Source organism: Cetorhinus maximus, chromosome 13 (assembly GCF_964194155.1).
Source record: "Cetorhinus maximus chromosome 13, sCetMax3.hap1.1, whole genome shotgun sequence".
NCBI classification, from domain to species: Eukaryota; Metazoa; Chordata; class Chondrichthyes; order Lamniformes; family Cetorhinidae; genus Cetorhinus; species Cetorhinus maximus.
Window position 1 is genome coordinate 70,644,831 of NC_135891.1, and position 15,123 is coordinate 70,659,953.

The 15,123-nt window shown below is 44.0% G+C and overlaps 1 protein-coding gene and 1 non-coding gene across 2 annotated transcripts in view; one reads left to right on the forward strand and one right to left on the reverse strand.

The window, feature by feature from the left end:
• Positions 1-951: 951 nt before the first annotated feature.
• Positions 952-1,024, reverse strand: trnat-ugu (transfer RNA threonine (anticodon UGU)). Its single transcript has one exon. It is a non-coding gene; the product is annotated as a tRNA-Thr (tRNA).
• Positions 1,025-1,573: 549 nt separating this feature from the next.
• LOC144688683 (deoxynucleotidyltransferase terminal-interacting protein 1-like) overlaps positions 1,574-15,123 on the forward strand; it is a 51,734-nt gene continuing 38,184 nt past the window's right edge. Inside the window, exon 1 of the mRNA XM_078555517.1 lies at positions 1,574-1,730. Within this exon, the coding sequence (XP_078411643.1) occupies positions 1,665-1,730 (66 nt within the window). The 5' untranslated portion in view covers positions 1,574-1,664. The remainder of the gene's footprint in view (positions 1,731-15,123) is intronic.

Genomic DNA, 15,123 nt, shown 5'->3' on the forward strand with positions numbered 1-15,123 from the left:
GTGAAGGCTCATGGCTATGGTTGTCCTGCTGGTTCGGTGCCACTTCTTCTGATTATGGGTTACCTTGTCCTGTGTGTGGGGATGGGAGTGTGAGGTATGGGGTGTGATTGAGAGAGATTGTTAGTAAGTGAGTAAACGGAGCAGTGTATGAGTCTGGTGGTGCAGTTAGAATTTGACATGTGAAGATACATTCACCACTGGTGTGAGGTCATTAAACTTCTTTCAGATCTGTGTCCAGGTCCTCAATGCTAGACTGCTGGCATTGACCACAATGACAACCTGCTCCCACTGCCACTGCCACGTGGAAGAGGCCTTCTCTCCTCATGTCCAAGGGACACCTTTCCCTACTCTCTTTGTGTTTCCTTCTCCCTATTCCTGTCTCTATTTCCCTTTTCACATAAATAAATCGGATAGAAGCAAAATATGTGACACCAGCCCTAGATCACTAGGCCACTTCTTTCACATCTACACCTTGCACACAGCGCAGAAGGCGGCCATTTGGCTCTTCATGTCTGTACCGCTTCTCCGAATGAGCAGGTTCAATGGGACAGTCCGGCCAGGGTGATGGTTGGGACCAGCTCTGAAGAAATCATACGGACTGGAAATGTTAACTGTTTCTCTCTCTCCACAGATGCTGCCAGACCTGCTGAGTATTTCCAGCATTTTTTGTTTTTATTTCAGATTTCCAGCACCCGCAGTATTTTGCTTTCATCGTGATTTTTGGGGCCTTTAATTCTTTTGAAAACTCTCTCCTCCCTCCTTCTCACCATTCCACCCCTCAACTCTCTCTATCCCACTAATTCTCCCTCCAGCCTTCCCTTCCTCCATCATTTCCTTTATATTTCTATTAATTTCTCTGCTCCTTTCATATCTTTCCATCTCGCTTCTGCTCGTGTACACGTTCCCCTTCCACAGAAATAAAACAGATTTTTGATGTTAAAATTGCGGGAAAGGCCCCAGCGAGATTTGAACTCGCGACCCCTGGTTTACAAGACCAGTGCTCTAACCCCTGAGCTATGGAGCCAGTTAGATTAGCAATGGGAAAACCGGACCTGAAGGAGCTGAGGAACCGGCAGTCCCGGGTTTGATTTCCAGGGGGCAATATCGTCGGAGACCATCGGCCCACCGCCGGTATATTCGCGGAATATGCCGTTTCGCGGAGATGCTGCGATCAGGAGGATGGAAACTGTGAGGGACTTTTCATTTGAATTGCAAGCCGGGCCTAAAAGGCCGCTCCCTGCATAGTCTTCATCATTTGGTCGGTAAAATCGGCCATTCGCAGCCCGCACACAGAATCCGGACACCTGCCACGCACTAAAATGGCGGCATTACCCACTGTAGGGAGCAACAGGACACACCCTCGCCCCGCTTCAATATGGCGGATCCACCCTCGCTCCGGTTCGACATGGCGGACCCACCCGTGCCCCGCTGCAACATGGAGGATCGACGCTCCCCCTGGTTCAATATGGCTGACTCACATAAACATGGTGGACCCAATCGCGCGCTGAGCAGCGGAAGTGGTATGGATGCCTCGCACAAAGATGGTGACAGGACTACTTCCTGTGGGCGGGTAAGGCCTTTGCGGCTTTGTCCCGGAAGTGACGCGTGGGTGATTTCCAGTGGGAGCTGAGAGTCCGGCACCGGCGGCTGGAGGTCCTGTTACCATGGGAGCGAGCGGAGAAGGCGGCAGCCCGGCTGGAGGCCTCCCGGAACCTGAGCAACCCGGCACGGTGAGGAGCGGGGCCCGGCCTGGGCTCGTTTCCGGTCAACAAACCCCCACCCCAGAGCAGCTCTGCCCTGGGGAAGAGAGCGTTAAACCCCGGCGAGTAGAGGGGGTGTCCGGGAGGGGGGAGGGTGTCGGTGAGGGCTGTGGGCGGGGGGGAGATATCTGGGGTGGGGGCTGCAGAGGGGGAGGGTGTCGGTGGGGCTGCCCGGGGGAGGGGGTTCCTTCTCAGGGCACTTGCTGCTTCCTTACTCCAGAGAGGTGGTGTGTGTCTGTGTTGATATTGGGTGCTGTGTGGTTGGCAGGTAGCACTGTGGTATTTGAAGAGTTGGATTAGTGCAGTGAGGAGCCCAGTGTTAGGGTTGGTACCCATTGAGATTTCTATTTATTTCTGGTTCATGGAATCAACTCACTGCAGCAAAAAAAAATCATATTAAGGCAAGCACACAATTCTGTCAATGTAAGATTTCCATTGCTCCACAATTGGCTGTCATACCTGGGCATTAAGCTCCAGAATTCCATCCTTAAACTTCTCTGCCTTGCTCTCCATTAAACCTACCCCTGCACCAAGCTTTTAATCACTCTTCAGTTGTCTCCTCATCTAATTCAGTGTCATCTTGTCTGTAAATGCACTGTGAAGCACCTGGGATACTTTACTATATTAAAGGTGCTATGTAAATGCAAGTCGTTGTATTTTATTCACCTATTACTGCTGACAGCTTGTCAGAGAAAGCTTTGCAGCTCACAGTCACTTCCCTTTCTAACCAGGGAGTGACAGTCATCTATGCTGTACCCTCAATCTGGAAGAAAACAGAAAATGCTGGAAATACTCAGCAAGCCTGGTAGCATCTGTGGAGAGACATCAAGAGCTAACATTTCTCTGCGCTTTCATCAGAACCCAGTTGGTCATAGACCTGCCATTAACCCTGTTTCTCTCTCATAGATGCTGCCTGGCTTGCTGAGATTTCCAACATTTTTAATTTTATTTATTTCAGATTTCCAGCATCTGTTGTGTTTAGCTTTTATCTTGATCATAAGAGATGTGAATGTTTTAAATGTAAATTGAATTGCCTGCTCCTGGTGACAGTGAAACAGATTTGTTTTTTGTGTCTCAAGTGTGTGTGCGCGCACTCTGGTTTGAGGGTCTCTGTCAGTCCAGCTATCAGCTGTAGCTCAGTGTATCACTCTGGCCTATGACCTGGATGGTTGTGAGTTGAAGCCACATTCCGAGTTGGCACTCCGAGTGCAGCACTGAGGGAATGTTACAACAAGCACCGATGCATTGCTGTGGGTTTGCCTTCGATGTGTTTTTTTTGTATTCACATTGCACCCTTAAAATAGTAAAATGTTCCAAACAGTTTAGCAGGGGCATTATCAAACAACATTTGACACTCAGCCACATAAGCAGACTTTAGAACAGATGAGGAGAGGCTGAGTTAGATAGATTTTTGACCTACAAGGGAGTTGATGGTTATGGGGGACAAGCAGGAAAGTGGAGTTAAGGCCACAATCAGATCAGCCATGATCTTATTGAGTGACAGAGCAGGCTCGAGGGGGCGAATGGCCTACTCCTATTTCTTATGTTCAAAGAGGTAAATTTTAAAGAGTGTCTTAAAGGAGTAAAGAGAGGTGGCGAGGTTTAGGAAGCAAATTCCTGAGTTCAGAGTCTAGGCAACCGAAGGCACAGTTGCCAATGGTGGAGTAATCCACTAGAGGTTAGGGTTGTTAAACTGAGCTCCTGAGTTCACCTCCCTGGAACATTTTTGATTCAGGCTGTGTGTTTTAAAATGTGTCACCTGGCTCAGTATGCTGCTAGTTTTCCTCCCTTCTCCTTACTGGAGTGCCAGCTATAACCCCTGGTACTTCATTCATTGTATCATGTGTAAGCCTGAGGCCATAACAGTGACAGGCTGTGCAACCTGAGAGTGCTTCAGAGAGCTCTGAGCGGTGACAGCTGAGGTGGGAGGAGTGCACTGTCTGTCTCTAGTTCCACTACTCCATGGGCCACAGCATATGTTCAAATGATTTCTCCTGCTAGTTATATGGCCAAATATGTGTTTTACCTATGAATCTCAGAATGACCACGCGATGCCTAGGTTTAAATTTTTAAATTTATTATAAAACAAGCCTTTTCAAGTAGAAAGGCAAAGCTTATTAACATACAATATGAAAGTATAATAATTCTTTCTAAATACCCTAACACTCTCTCTCTCACACACCATAAAATAAAATATAGGAGTTCTGCCAAATGGTTAAAAGTCAACAGTTCAAGGGAAAAGGATAGATGATGGAGTCCTTGAAATGGCGTCCGGGTTATACAGTTGGTTTCTCAGCACTGGCCTGTGAAACAATCGATAACTCTTGCATTACTTTACAGGCAGACTTCGAGGAAACCTTGCAGTCAGTCAGTTTCAGAGCGTAGAGCGACTTCGGAGCAACTTTCATTCACTTTTTGCTTTTGACTGGGTCTGAAGATTCAGGACCTGTTGTCTTTACCTAAGCAGTTGATCCGCCTTGTTTTCTGCCAAAGCAAAACCAGCCTACCAGCTTTTAAACACGGCTTAGAACCAGCCTACCAGCTTTTAAACACAGCTTAGAACCAGCCTACCAGCTTTTAAACACGGCTTAGAACCAGCCTACCAGCTTTTAAACACGGCTTAGAACCAGCCTACCAGCTTTTAAACACGGCTTAGAACCAGCCTACCAGCTTTTAAACACGGCTTAGAACCAGCCTACCAGCTTTTAAACACGGCTTAGAACCAGCCTACCAGCTTTTAAACACGGCTTAGAACCAGCCTACCAGCTTTTAAACACGGCTTAGAACCAGCCTGCCAGCTTTTAAACACGGCTTAAAACCAGCCTGCCAGCTTTTAAACACGGTTTAAAACCAGCCTACCAGCTTTTAAACACGGCTTAGAACCAGCCTACCAGATTTTAAACACGGCTTAAAACCAGCCTACCAGCTTTTAAACACGGTTTAAAACCAGCCTACCAGCTTTTAAACACGGCTTAGAACCAGCCTACCAGCTTTTAAACATGGCTTAAAACCAGCCTACCAGCTTTTAAACACGGCTTAGAACCAGCCTACCAGCTTTTAAACACGGCTTAAAACCAGCCCACCAGCTTTTAAACACGGCTTTCCAGGCATGACTTTTTTTCAAAGCCATAAACCACCATGTGACCCTTTTATAAACAGTCCACCAGGGTCAAGAGGTTTCCAGCTTCTTTAAAACTGCTCAATTACCTTTTCTTGTAAAATGCTGTCTTTTCCAGGAACAGCAGCAACCAGAGTCCTTGCATTAACCCTTTAAGGGACAGTGTCTTTTAAAACACAAATTCTTCCAGAATGTTCTTAGCCCTTGAAGATGAGTCATTTTCTGTGACACTTCCCGCCTTGGAGAAATTAAAAGCCAGATTTATGTGTTTCATTACAAAGCATAAAAATACTAACGTATATCCATGCACTCATTCATTCACTCCTTACACAAAACTGATTGCTATTCTCGGTATCATTTTGGCCTTTATACAATTTGAAGCAAAGTTAAATTCTAGACAGAGCGTCGGCAGTTATATTGTTTTTCCCTGCAATATGGACAATCTACAAGTGATAAGGCTGTAGTAATAAACCCCATCAAAATAGTCTGGCATTCTGGTTTTTAATTTTTTCCACAAAGGCTAGGGGATTGTAATCAGTATACACAAGTGTCTCCCTGTATCCATGGCGGACATATACAGAGCTAATAGCAAGCCCAAGGTTTCCTTTTCCACTGTAGAGTATCTTTTTTGGTGCTGATTTAGCTTTTTGGAAAAGTGTCCCACTGGCCTTTCTATGCCTGATTCTTCATCATGCACCAGGACTGCACCTACGCCCAGGTCACTAACATAAATTGCTACTTTGAAGGGTTTAGTGAAATTTGGAGCAGTCAACACTGGTTCATTGTTCAAAATTGTTTTCAGCCTTTCAAAAGATGCTTGGTACTCCCCTGATCATGCTACCTTGGCTTTCTTTTGTAGCAGTGGAGCCGCTATAGTGCTGAAATCTGGCACAAATTTACGGTAAAGCCCACACCTACCCAAAAACCTCATGATCTCCTGCTTAGTTTTAGGGGCAGGGAACTCCATCAAAACCTGTACTTTTGCTGTTCTTGGCAGCACTTTGCTTTCCCTACTATATGCCCTAGGTATGTTACCTGCGCTTTCTCAAATTCACTTTTGGCAAGGTTTATTACCGTGTCAGCTGACTGTAGTTTTCTAAACAAAGCTTCTAATATTTTTAAATGGCTCTTCCAAGTGTCACTATATATCAGTACAGTAAAGTCCTGCCATTCAGCGGGGTTATGTTCCCGTGATATCTCGCAAACGGCAACATTGCAAATGAGGAACATGTTTTTAAATAGGATTCAATTGGATCGGTGCGAGCCATGCGAGGACAGTACTGGACTCCCTAGCAAAAAATGTCGTGCAGTCCTGTAAAGGCAGTACCTGAATGGGGGGAGCTTCTGAGCAATACATCAGTGAAGTTTTAATATTGAATAGAGCTGTTATTGTAGCTCCAGACCCAGCAATTCTGACATTTCCGGGTTAACCCCTTCATTCAGGCTGTACTGCAGCTGAAACTATTTCAGTCTCAGCTCTGTCATGGCTGTCATCTCCCCAGGAAAAGGAGAGAGAGAGAGAAGAAACTGCAGATAAGCGAGAATTTCTCACGTGGTGAGTGATGCTGTCTTCAAAGTAAAAGCGCAGGTAAGTGAATTCGCAAACAAGGTGGGACTTTACAGCATCAAGATAACCCACGCAGTTAGGAACACTGGCTACCCCTTGGTTCGTTAGTTTCTGAAAAGTTGCTGGGGCGATTTTTGCCCGAATGGGCATCACTTAGCATTGGAAAAGACCGTCTGGTGTGACAAAGGCTCATATTTCTTTAGCTTGGGGTGTTAATATCCCTTCAGCAAATCTGTTTTGGTAAGAAACATGGCACTGCCTTGTCAGCGCAGTCTTCCAAGCAAGAATTGGGTAGGAAAATGCTTTTGTGGCTGCATTGTGATGCAGAATCTGGTTGAACCATCTGGTTTAGCACTAACACAACTGGTGAACTCCAGCTCCTTTGGCTGGGTTCAATGAGGTGATTTTCCAACATGTATTGGATCTCTGCTTTTACCTGAGTCTGTTTCTCTGGTCCTCAGCGGTAAGGATGCTGTTTTATAGGAAAGGATTCTCCTCCATCCACATCATGTATGGCTGCATTTGTACATTCTGGTTTATTCCTACAGACTCCTTTAAATGCGGTGAGAAGCCTTGTTAGGTGGTCTTGGCAGAAATTGTTCTCAAGGGAAATGGCTTCAGAATAACCATATCCAATATGAGCTAATATATACTGGCATCCCATTTTTGTTTTCGGTAATGGTCCCACACAGTCTACCAACACCTTACTAAATGGTTCTACAAAAACTGGCATGGGAATTAAAAGTGCCGGTTTGATTGTTGGTTGTGGTTTTCCCACCACCTGGCATGGATGGCATGTTTTACAAAACTGTGGAGACCTGGCCAGTAAAAATGCCGACTTATACGTGCTTGAGTCTTTCAGATCTCTACACATCCTGCCATTGGAATCTCATGAGCTATCCTTAATATTTCCTGATGATATTTGGGTTGTACCACTACCTGATAAACAACCACCCACTCTTTGTCCACAGGTCTGTGAGGAGGTCTCCACTTCCTCATCAGAACCCCACTTATAGTTGCATTCCGGAACCCCTTCTGCTTCAGCTTCGGTTTGAGCTGATTGTGTCACTTTAGTTAACCCTGGATCGGCTTTCTGAGCCTCAATCAGGCACGACTTGTTGAACATTTCCTTCAGATTGTCCAAATCCTCAAAGAAAGTTTCAGATAGCTTTGTGGTGCCAGTTTTACCTCTGACGATGGAACTTGTTTAGCCATTGCTTGGGTCACTACGCAAGAAAGAAAATACCAGGAACCTTTTCCTGCAACTGCTCTGTCTCCTTGACCTCACTTGGTCTTTCCATAACTACTGGAGAAGCTACTACTTTCGCTCTGGCCAAATCATTTCTGAGGACGAAGTCAAGTCTGTCGATAGGCGAACAATGAAGAACTCCTGCTGTTATCATTCCAGGCATTAGGTCACACCTAAGGTACTAATCCCCGCCAATACCATTCACTAAAACCTTGACATTTAGTGAACTCTCTGGTGGAAAAGTCAGGCCTTTCCCCAGCAAAAGAGTTTGGGTAGCCCTTGTATCGCTAAGTAAAACTATAGATTTATCTGCTATATTTGAGGGTTAAGGAGTTCACGTCCGCTGTACTCAGCAGTTTTTATACTTGGCTTTACAGCTGCAGTCAGAGCTACAGCCTGGTCTGCAGTACTTTTGGTTTGGGTCCCTTTCTCTACACTTGTGTACTCCAGTAAGTCCCATAGATTTACCCCGTAACTTGCAGCAATTTGCAAGAAGGTGTCCTACATTGTGGCAAGGAAACACTTAGGCCTTTGGACGTTACTACCACCTTCAGAACTTTCCTTTCTGGTCTGAGGTGGAGATTTCAGCACATTCCCAGGGTATTTTGCCATCCCTTTGTGTTAGCTGCATCCTACGATTTGATCATCTGCAAGTTTTGAAATTATACTTCTGATTCCAGGGTCCAAGTTCACGTAAATAGCGGCCCCAGCACCAATCCTGGTGGAACACCTCTTCTCACCATTTGCCAATCTTAGTAATACCCTTTCACCCTTACCCCGTTTTATGTTTTTGTAATCAGCTTGCTTTTCATTCTGATACTTGTCCACTGACTCCATATGTTCTGACCTTAGCCATTAGTCAATTCTGTACCTCATTGAAGGCCTTTTGAAAATCCAAATGTATTGTGTGTGAGGATGGGTGTTATTTTTTAAAATATTTTTGAGGAATATTGTGTCATTCTGTAAAGAAGGCTGTGTGTGTGTAAATTATTAAGCTGAGGAAAGGTTAATAGAGACAACCTGTCTGGGGGAGTTGAGAGGTAAAAGGGGTAAAGGTGCTAAATGCATGCAGTTGTAATGATAAGTGATGGTAAAGTGGATTTATCAGGAAATAGGTTGGGTTTAGAAATTTGCATTGAGCTAGATAATGACTTGGTTTTTCAGCTGTTAAATTTCAAAGGGGGTTAAGGGACTTTTACAACTTAAAGGTTTCATAAGTAAAGGGAAGGTTATTAAATTTTATTTGTCAAGAGGGGAAGCAATAGGAAAACGTGAAAGATTTTATATTTTGGAAAAGTTGAGTTCTAAGAGGTGCTGAGGACAATGGAATCGAAGATGAAAGGGAAAAAGGATATTGAAGAAAAGATGTTGAACTGAGTTGTGTTGGCTGTGTGGGGGAGGTACCAGATCTGTGCTAAAAGGTGTGAAATCTGAAACAGCCACCCAGTAACCAGAAAAGTCTGTTTCAGGAAGCAGTCTTGTTTCGAATATTCTTGGATTTGCACAGCAAAGTGGAAGAGAGTGAGAAGTTGTGTTGTGTACCTTTACAAAAGTGACAGCAGTTTTGCCTTGGGTAATATTACTGGGTTTTTAGAGTTAAAACTGTGTAAGGGAGTGTTGCAAAGAAGGTGTTCTTTGAGAGTTCTGACAAAGTGGGTTCTTTAGGGGGGGGTATTGTAAGACTGTTTTAACTGTATAACTTTAACCTTGTGTGCTTAAGTTTTCTTTTCTGAATTTAATTTTTAAAAATCCCAGTAACACTTTTGGGATCTATGCTTCTGGGATCAGTAGGTTACTCGTCGTTTTCATAAAAAGGTTATGATCAGTAAGACAAGTTTCCCCCTGGGATTTGGCTTGCTCAGCGAATAAAACCAGTTGTGGTCATAACCTATGTTATTGTATTACCCTTATCTAACCTTTCTTTTACTACCTCAGACTTCAGTAAGATTTGTTGAAATGTATAAACAATGAGGATAGAAACAGACTTCAGGAGAACATAGGTTAGTAAAATGGGCAAACACAGGTCAGATAAAATTTAATGTCGAGCAGTGTGAAGTGATGTATTTTGGCAGGAAGAATGAGGAGAGGTATATAAATAAGGAATGTAAATGAGGTGGTGTACAGTTTTAAAGCAGGTGCAGAACAGAAGTTGGAGTGGTGGTGGTGATGGTGTACACAAAGCTTTGAAGGTGGCACGGCAAGTTGAGAAGTCTGTTAAAAACCATATGGGATTCTGGGTTTTATAAACAGATATAAAGCACAAAAACATCAAAGGTCTGGGTGACCTTTATAAATCACTAATTAAAGCTCAATTGCAGTATTATGTCCAATTCTGGGCACCACATTTTAGGAGGACTGTCAAGGCACCAGAGAGGGTGCAGAGGAGATTTACTAGAATGGTACTAGGAATGAGGAACTTCAGTTATGTGGAGAGACTGGAGAAACTGAGATTGTTCTCCTTAGAACAGAGAGGTTTAAGAGGGGGGGTGGGGGGGACTTATTAAACGTCTACAAAATCAAGAAAACGATTTGAATGAGTAAATAAGAAGAAAGTGTTTCCATTGGCAGGAGGACCAGTAACCCAGAGTGTGCAGATTTCAGATCATGGGCAAAAAAACCAGAGGAGGAATACAATGTTTTTTTAAAACCGCAATTTGTTGTGATCTGGATTGCACTGCTTAATAAAAGGACACTGAAAGCAGATTCAATAGTAACTTTAAAAACAAAATTAAGTAAATACTTGAAAGATTTGCAAGAAAGTAGGGGAAATGTTTGATGGGGACAATGTAGAGGGAGCTTTACTCTGTATCTAACTCCGTTCTGTATCTGCCCTGGGAGTGTTTGATGGTGACAGTGCAGAGGGAGCTTTACTCTGTATCTAACACCGTGCTGTACCTGCCCTGGGAGTGTTTGATGGGGGCAGTGCAGATGGAGCTTTACTTGGTATTTAACCCCTAGCTGTACTTGTCCTGGGAGTGTTTGACACTGAAACTGGGTGTCTAACATGGAAAGTGTTACACTTCCATAGAGTCAGAATTATACAGCACAGAAACAGGCCCTTCGGTCCATCATGTCTGTGCCGGCCATCAAGCACCTATCTATTCTAATCCCATTTTCCAGCACTTGGCCCGTAACCCTGTATGCTATGACGTTTCAAGTGCTCATCTAAATACTTTTTAAATGTTGTAAGGGTTCCTGCCACTACCACCCCCTCAGTGTTCCAGATTTCAACCACACTCTGGGTGAAAAAATATTTCTTCAAACCCCCTCTAAACCTCCTGCCCCTTACCTTAAACCTGTGCCCCCTGTTTATTGACATCTCCGTTAAGGGGAAAAGTTTCTTCCTATCTATGCCCCTCATAATTTTGTAGCCCTCTATTAGTTCCCCTTTCAGCCTTCTCTGCTCTGAGGAAAACAACCCTAGCCTATCCAGTCTCACTTCATAGCTGAAACGCTCCAGCCCAGGCAACATCCTGGTAAATCCCCTCTGCACCCTCTCCAGTGCAATCACATCCTTCCTATAGTGTGGCGACCAGAACTGCACACAATACTCCAGCTGTGGCCTAACTAGCGTTTTATACACCTCCAACATAACCTCCCTGCTCTTATATTCTATGCCTCAGCTAATAAAGGCAAGTATCCCATATGCCTTCTTAACCACCTTATCTACCTGTGCTGCTGCCTTCAGGGATCTATGGACATGTACACCAAGGTCCCTCTGATCTTCTGTACTTCCTAGGGTCCTACTATTCAATGTGTACTCCCTTGTTTAAGTCCTCCCAAAATACATCACCTTACATTTCTCAAAGATTAAATTCCATTTGCCACTGCTCTGCCCATCTTACCAGCCCATCTATATAGAAACTAGGAGCAGGATTACGCCATTTGGCCCTTCGAGCCTGCCCCATCATTCAATGTGATCATGGCCGATCCTCTATCTCAACGACATATTCCCGCTTTCACTCCATTGTCCTTGATACACCTAATATCCAAGTCAGTTTCTTTCTTGAATATACTCAGTGACCTGGCCTCCAGAGCCTTCTGTGGAAGAGAATTCCACAGGTTGACCACCCTCTGAGTGAAGAAATTTTTCGTCATCTCAGTCCTAAATGACCTGCCCTGTATCCTGAGACTGTGGCCCCTGGTTCTAGACTCCCCAACCAGGGGAAACATCCACCCTGCATCCAGTCTGTCTAGCCCTGTTAGAAGTTTTACGTTTCAATCAGATCCCTTCTCATTCTTCTAAACTCTAGTGAATACAGGCCCAGTCAAACCAATCTCTCCTCACGATAGTCCTGCCATCCCCGGTATCAGCCTAGCGAATCTTCACTGCACTCCCTCTATGGCATGTATGTCCTTTCTTAGGTTGGGAGATCAAAGCTGCACGCAATACTCCAGATGTGGTCTCACCAAGGCCCCGTATAACTGCAGTAAGACATCCCTGCTTCTGAACTCAAATCCTCTTGCCATGAAGACCAACATACCATTTGCCTTCCTAATTGCTTGCTGCACCTGCCTATTTACTTTCACTGGTGTAAAAGGACATCCAGATCCCTTTGTACATCCACATTTGCCAATATACCACCATTTAAATAATACTCTGCCTTTGTTTTTCACACCGAAGCGTATCCATTTATTTATCCATGTTATACTGCGTATGTCATGTTTGCCCACGCACACAACTTGTCTAAATTGCCCTGAAGCCTCCTTGCATCCTCCTCACAACCCCGCCCAGTTTTGTGTCGTCAGCAAACTTGAAAATATTGCACTTGGTTCCCTCATCCAAGTCATTTATGTATTTCATGATTGGCTGGGGCCCAAGCACTGATCCCTGCGGTACACCACTAGCCACTGCCTGCCATCTGGAAAAAGACCCATTTATTCCTATTCTCTGTTTCCGGTCTGCCAACCAATTCTCAATCCATGGGGTATATTACCCCCAATCCAATGTGCTTTAATTTTGCCTACTAGCCTCTTATGTGGGACCTTATCAAAAGCCTTCTGGAAATCTAAATACGTCACACCCACTGTTTCTCCCTTATCTATTCTACTAGTTACATCCTCAAAAAACTCCAGTAGATTAGTTAAGCATGATTTTCCTTTCATAAACCCACGCTAGCATTGTCTAATCCCGTTAATGCTTTCCAAGTATTCTGTTACCATGTCTTTTATAATAGACTCTAGCATTTTCCCTACTACTGATGTTAGGCTAACTGGCCTGTAATTCTCTGTTTTTTCTCTCCCTCCGTTTTTAAATAGTGGGGTAACATTTGCCACCTGACAATCTGTAGGAACTGCTCCAGAGCCTATAGAATTTTGGAAGATAAGCACAAATGCATCCAATATTTCCAGGGCCTCTTCCTTTAGTACTCTGGGTGTAGATTATCAGGCCCTGGGGATTTTTCAGCCTTTAATCTCATTAATTTCTCCAGCACCATTTTTTTTGCTGATACTGATTTTCTTCAATTCCTCCCTCTCACTAGACCCTTGGTTCCCTAATATTTCTGGCAAATTATTTCTGTTCAAATCTTCTGCCATTTCTTTGTTCCCCATTATAATTTTCCCTGTTTCTGACTGTAAGGGACCTACATTTGTCTTCGCTAATCTTTTTCTCATCACATATTTATTGAAGCTTTTACAGTCAGTTTTTATGTTCCTTGCAAGTTTACACTCATACTTCATTTTCCCCTTCTTCATCAATCTTTTTGTCTACTTTTGCTGAATTGTTAACTGCTCCCAATCCTCAAGCTTGCTCCTTTTTCTGGCAATTTTATATTTTTGGATCTAATACTATCCCTAATTTCTTTTGTAAGCCATGGTTGAGTCACATTTCCTGTTTTACTTTTGTGCCAGACAGGAATGAGCAATTGTTGTGATTCATGCATACATTCCTTAAGTATTAGCCATTGCCTATCCACCATCAACCCTTTTAGTAAGGTTCCCCAATCCATCATTGCCAACTCGCGCCTCATACCCTCGTAGTTCCCTTTATTTAGTTTCAGGGCCCTAGTTTCGGATTCAGCTTCTTCACTCCATCCTAATGAACAATTCTATCATTTTATGGTCGCTCTTCCCCAAGGAAAGGCACAACAAAATTGTTAATTAATCCTTTCTCATTGCACAATATCCAGTCTAGGATAGCCTGCTCTAGTTGGTTCCTCAACGTATTGAGGAAAAACCATCGTGTACACACTCCAGGAAATTCCCCTCCACAGTATTATTGCTAGTTTAGTTTGTCCAATCTATAAGTAGATTAAAGTCACCCATGATTACATTTGAAACCTTATTACATGCGCCTCTAATTTCCTGCTTAATGTCTTCCCTTACATATCCATTACTGTTTGGGGGCCTATAGACAACCCCCACTAACGTTTTCTGCCTCTTGGTGCTTCTTATCTCTGCCCAAACAGATTCCACATCATGACTTTCCGAGCCAATGTCCTTCCTCGCTATTGCATTGATTTCCTCCTTTAATAACAGTGCTACCCCACCTCCTTTCCCTATTTGTCCTTCCTAAATATTGAATACCCCTGGATGTTCAGTTTCCATCCTTGGTTACGCTGCAGTCATGTCTCCATAATTGCAAATATGTTATAACTGCTTATATCTATTTGTGCTGTTAATTTATCTACCTTATGTTGAATGCTCCGCGCATTAAGGTACAATGCCTTTAGATTTGTCTTTTTAACCTTGTTAGTCATCTTAGCTTTATTTTGCACTATGACCTCATTTGTTTTTCGCCCTTGTTTTTTCTGCCTTCCGCTTTTGCTTCTTTCTTTTGTGTCTTTTGTTTCTATCCTTGTTTCCCTCTGCTCGGTCTCCCTGCTCAGGGTCCCATTCCCCTGCCATTTTAGTTTACACCCTCCCCGACTGCACTAGCAAACACCTCTCCCCCCGCCCCCCTTTGGCCCTCCAAGCCTGCGCCAATCATATTGCCTGTCAAATAAAAACATTTTGCACTTCCAGGGTCCGTATCCCTCTATTCCCATCCTATTCATGTATTTGTCAAGCTGCCTCTTAAACACCACTATCGTACCTGCTTCCACCATCTCCTCTGCAGCGAATTCCAGACACTCACTACCCTCTGCGTAAAAAAACTTGCCCCACACATCTCCTCTAAAGTTTTCTCTTCTCACCTTAAATCTATGTCCCCTAGTAATTGACTCTTTCACCCTGGGAAAAAGCTTCTGACTACTCTGTCCATGCCACTCATAATTTTTTAAACTTCTATCAAGTCGCCCCTCAATCTCCGTCGTTCTAGTGAGAACAATCTGAGTTTCTCCAACCTCTCCTGATAGCTAATAACCTCCAGACCAGGCAGCATCGTGGTAACCCTCCTCTGCACCCTCTCCAACATCTCCATAGCCTTCTGGTAATGTGGCGACCAGAATTGCACGCAATATTCCAAGTGTGGCCTAACCAAGGTTCT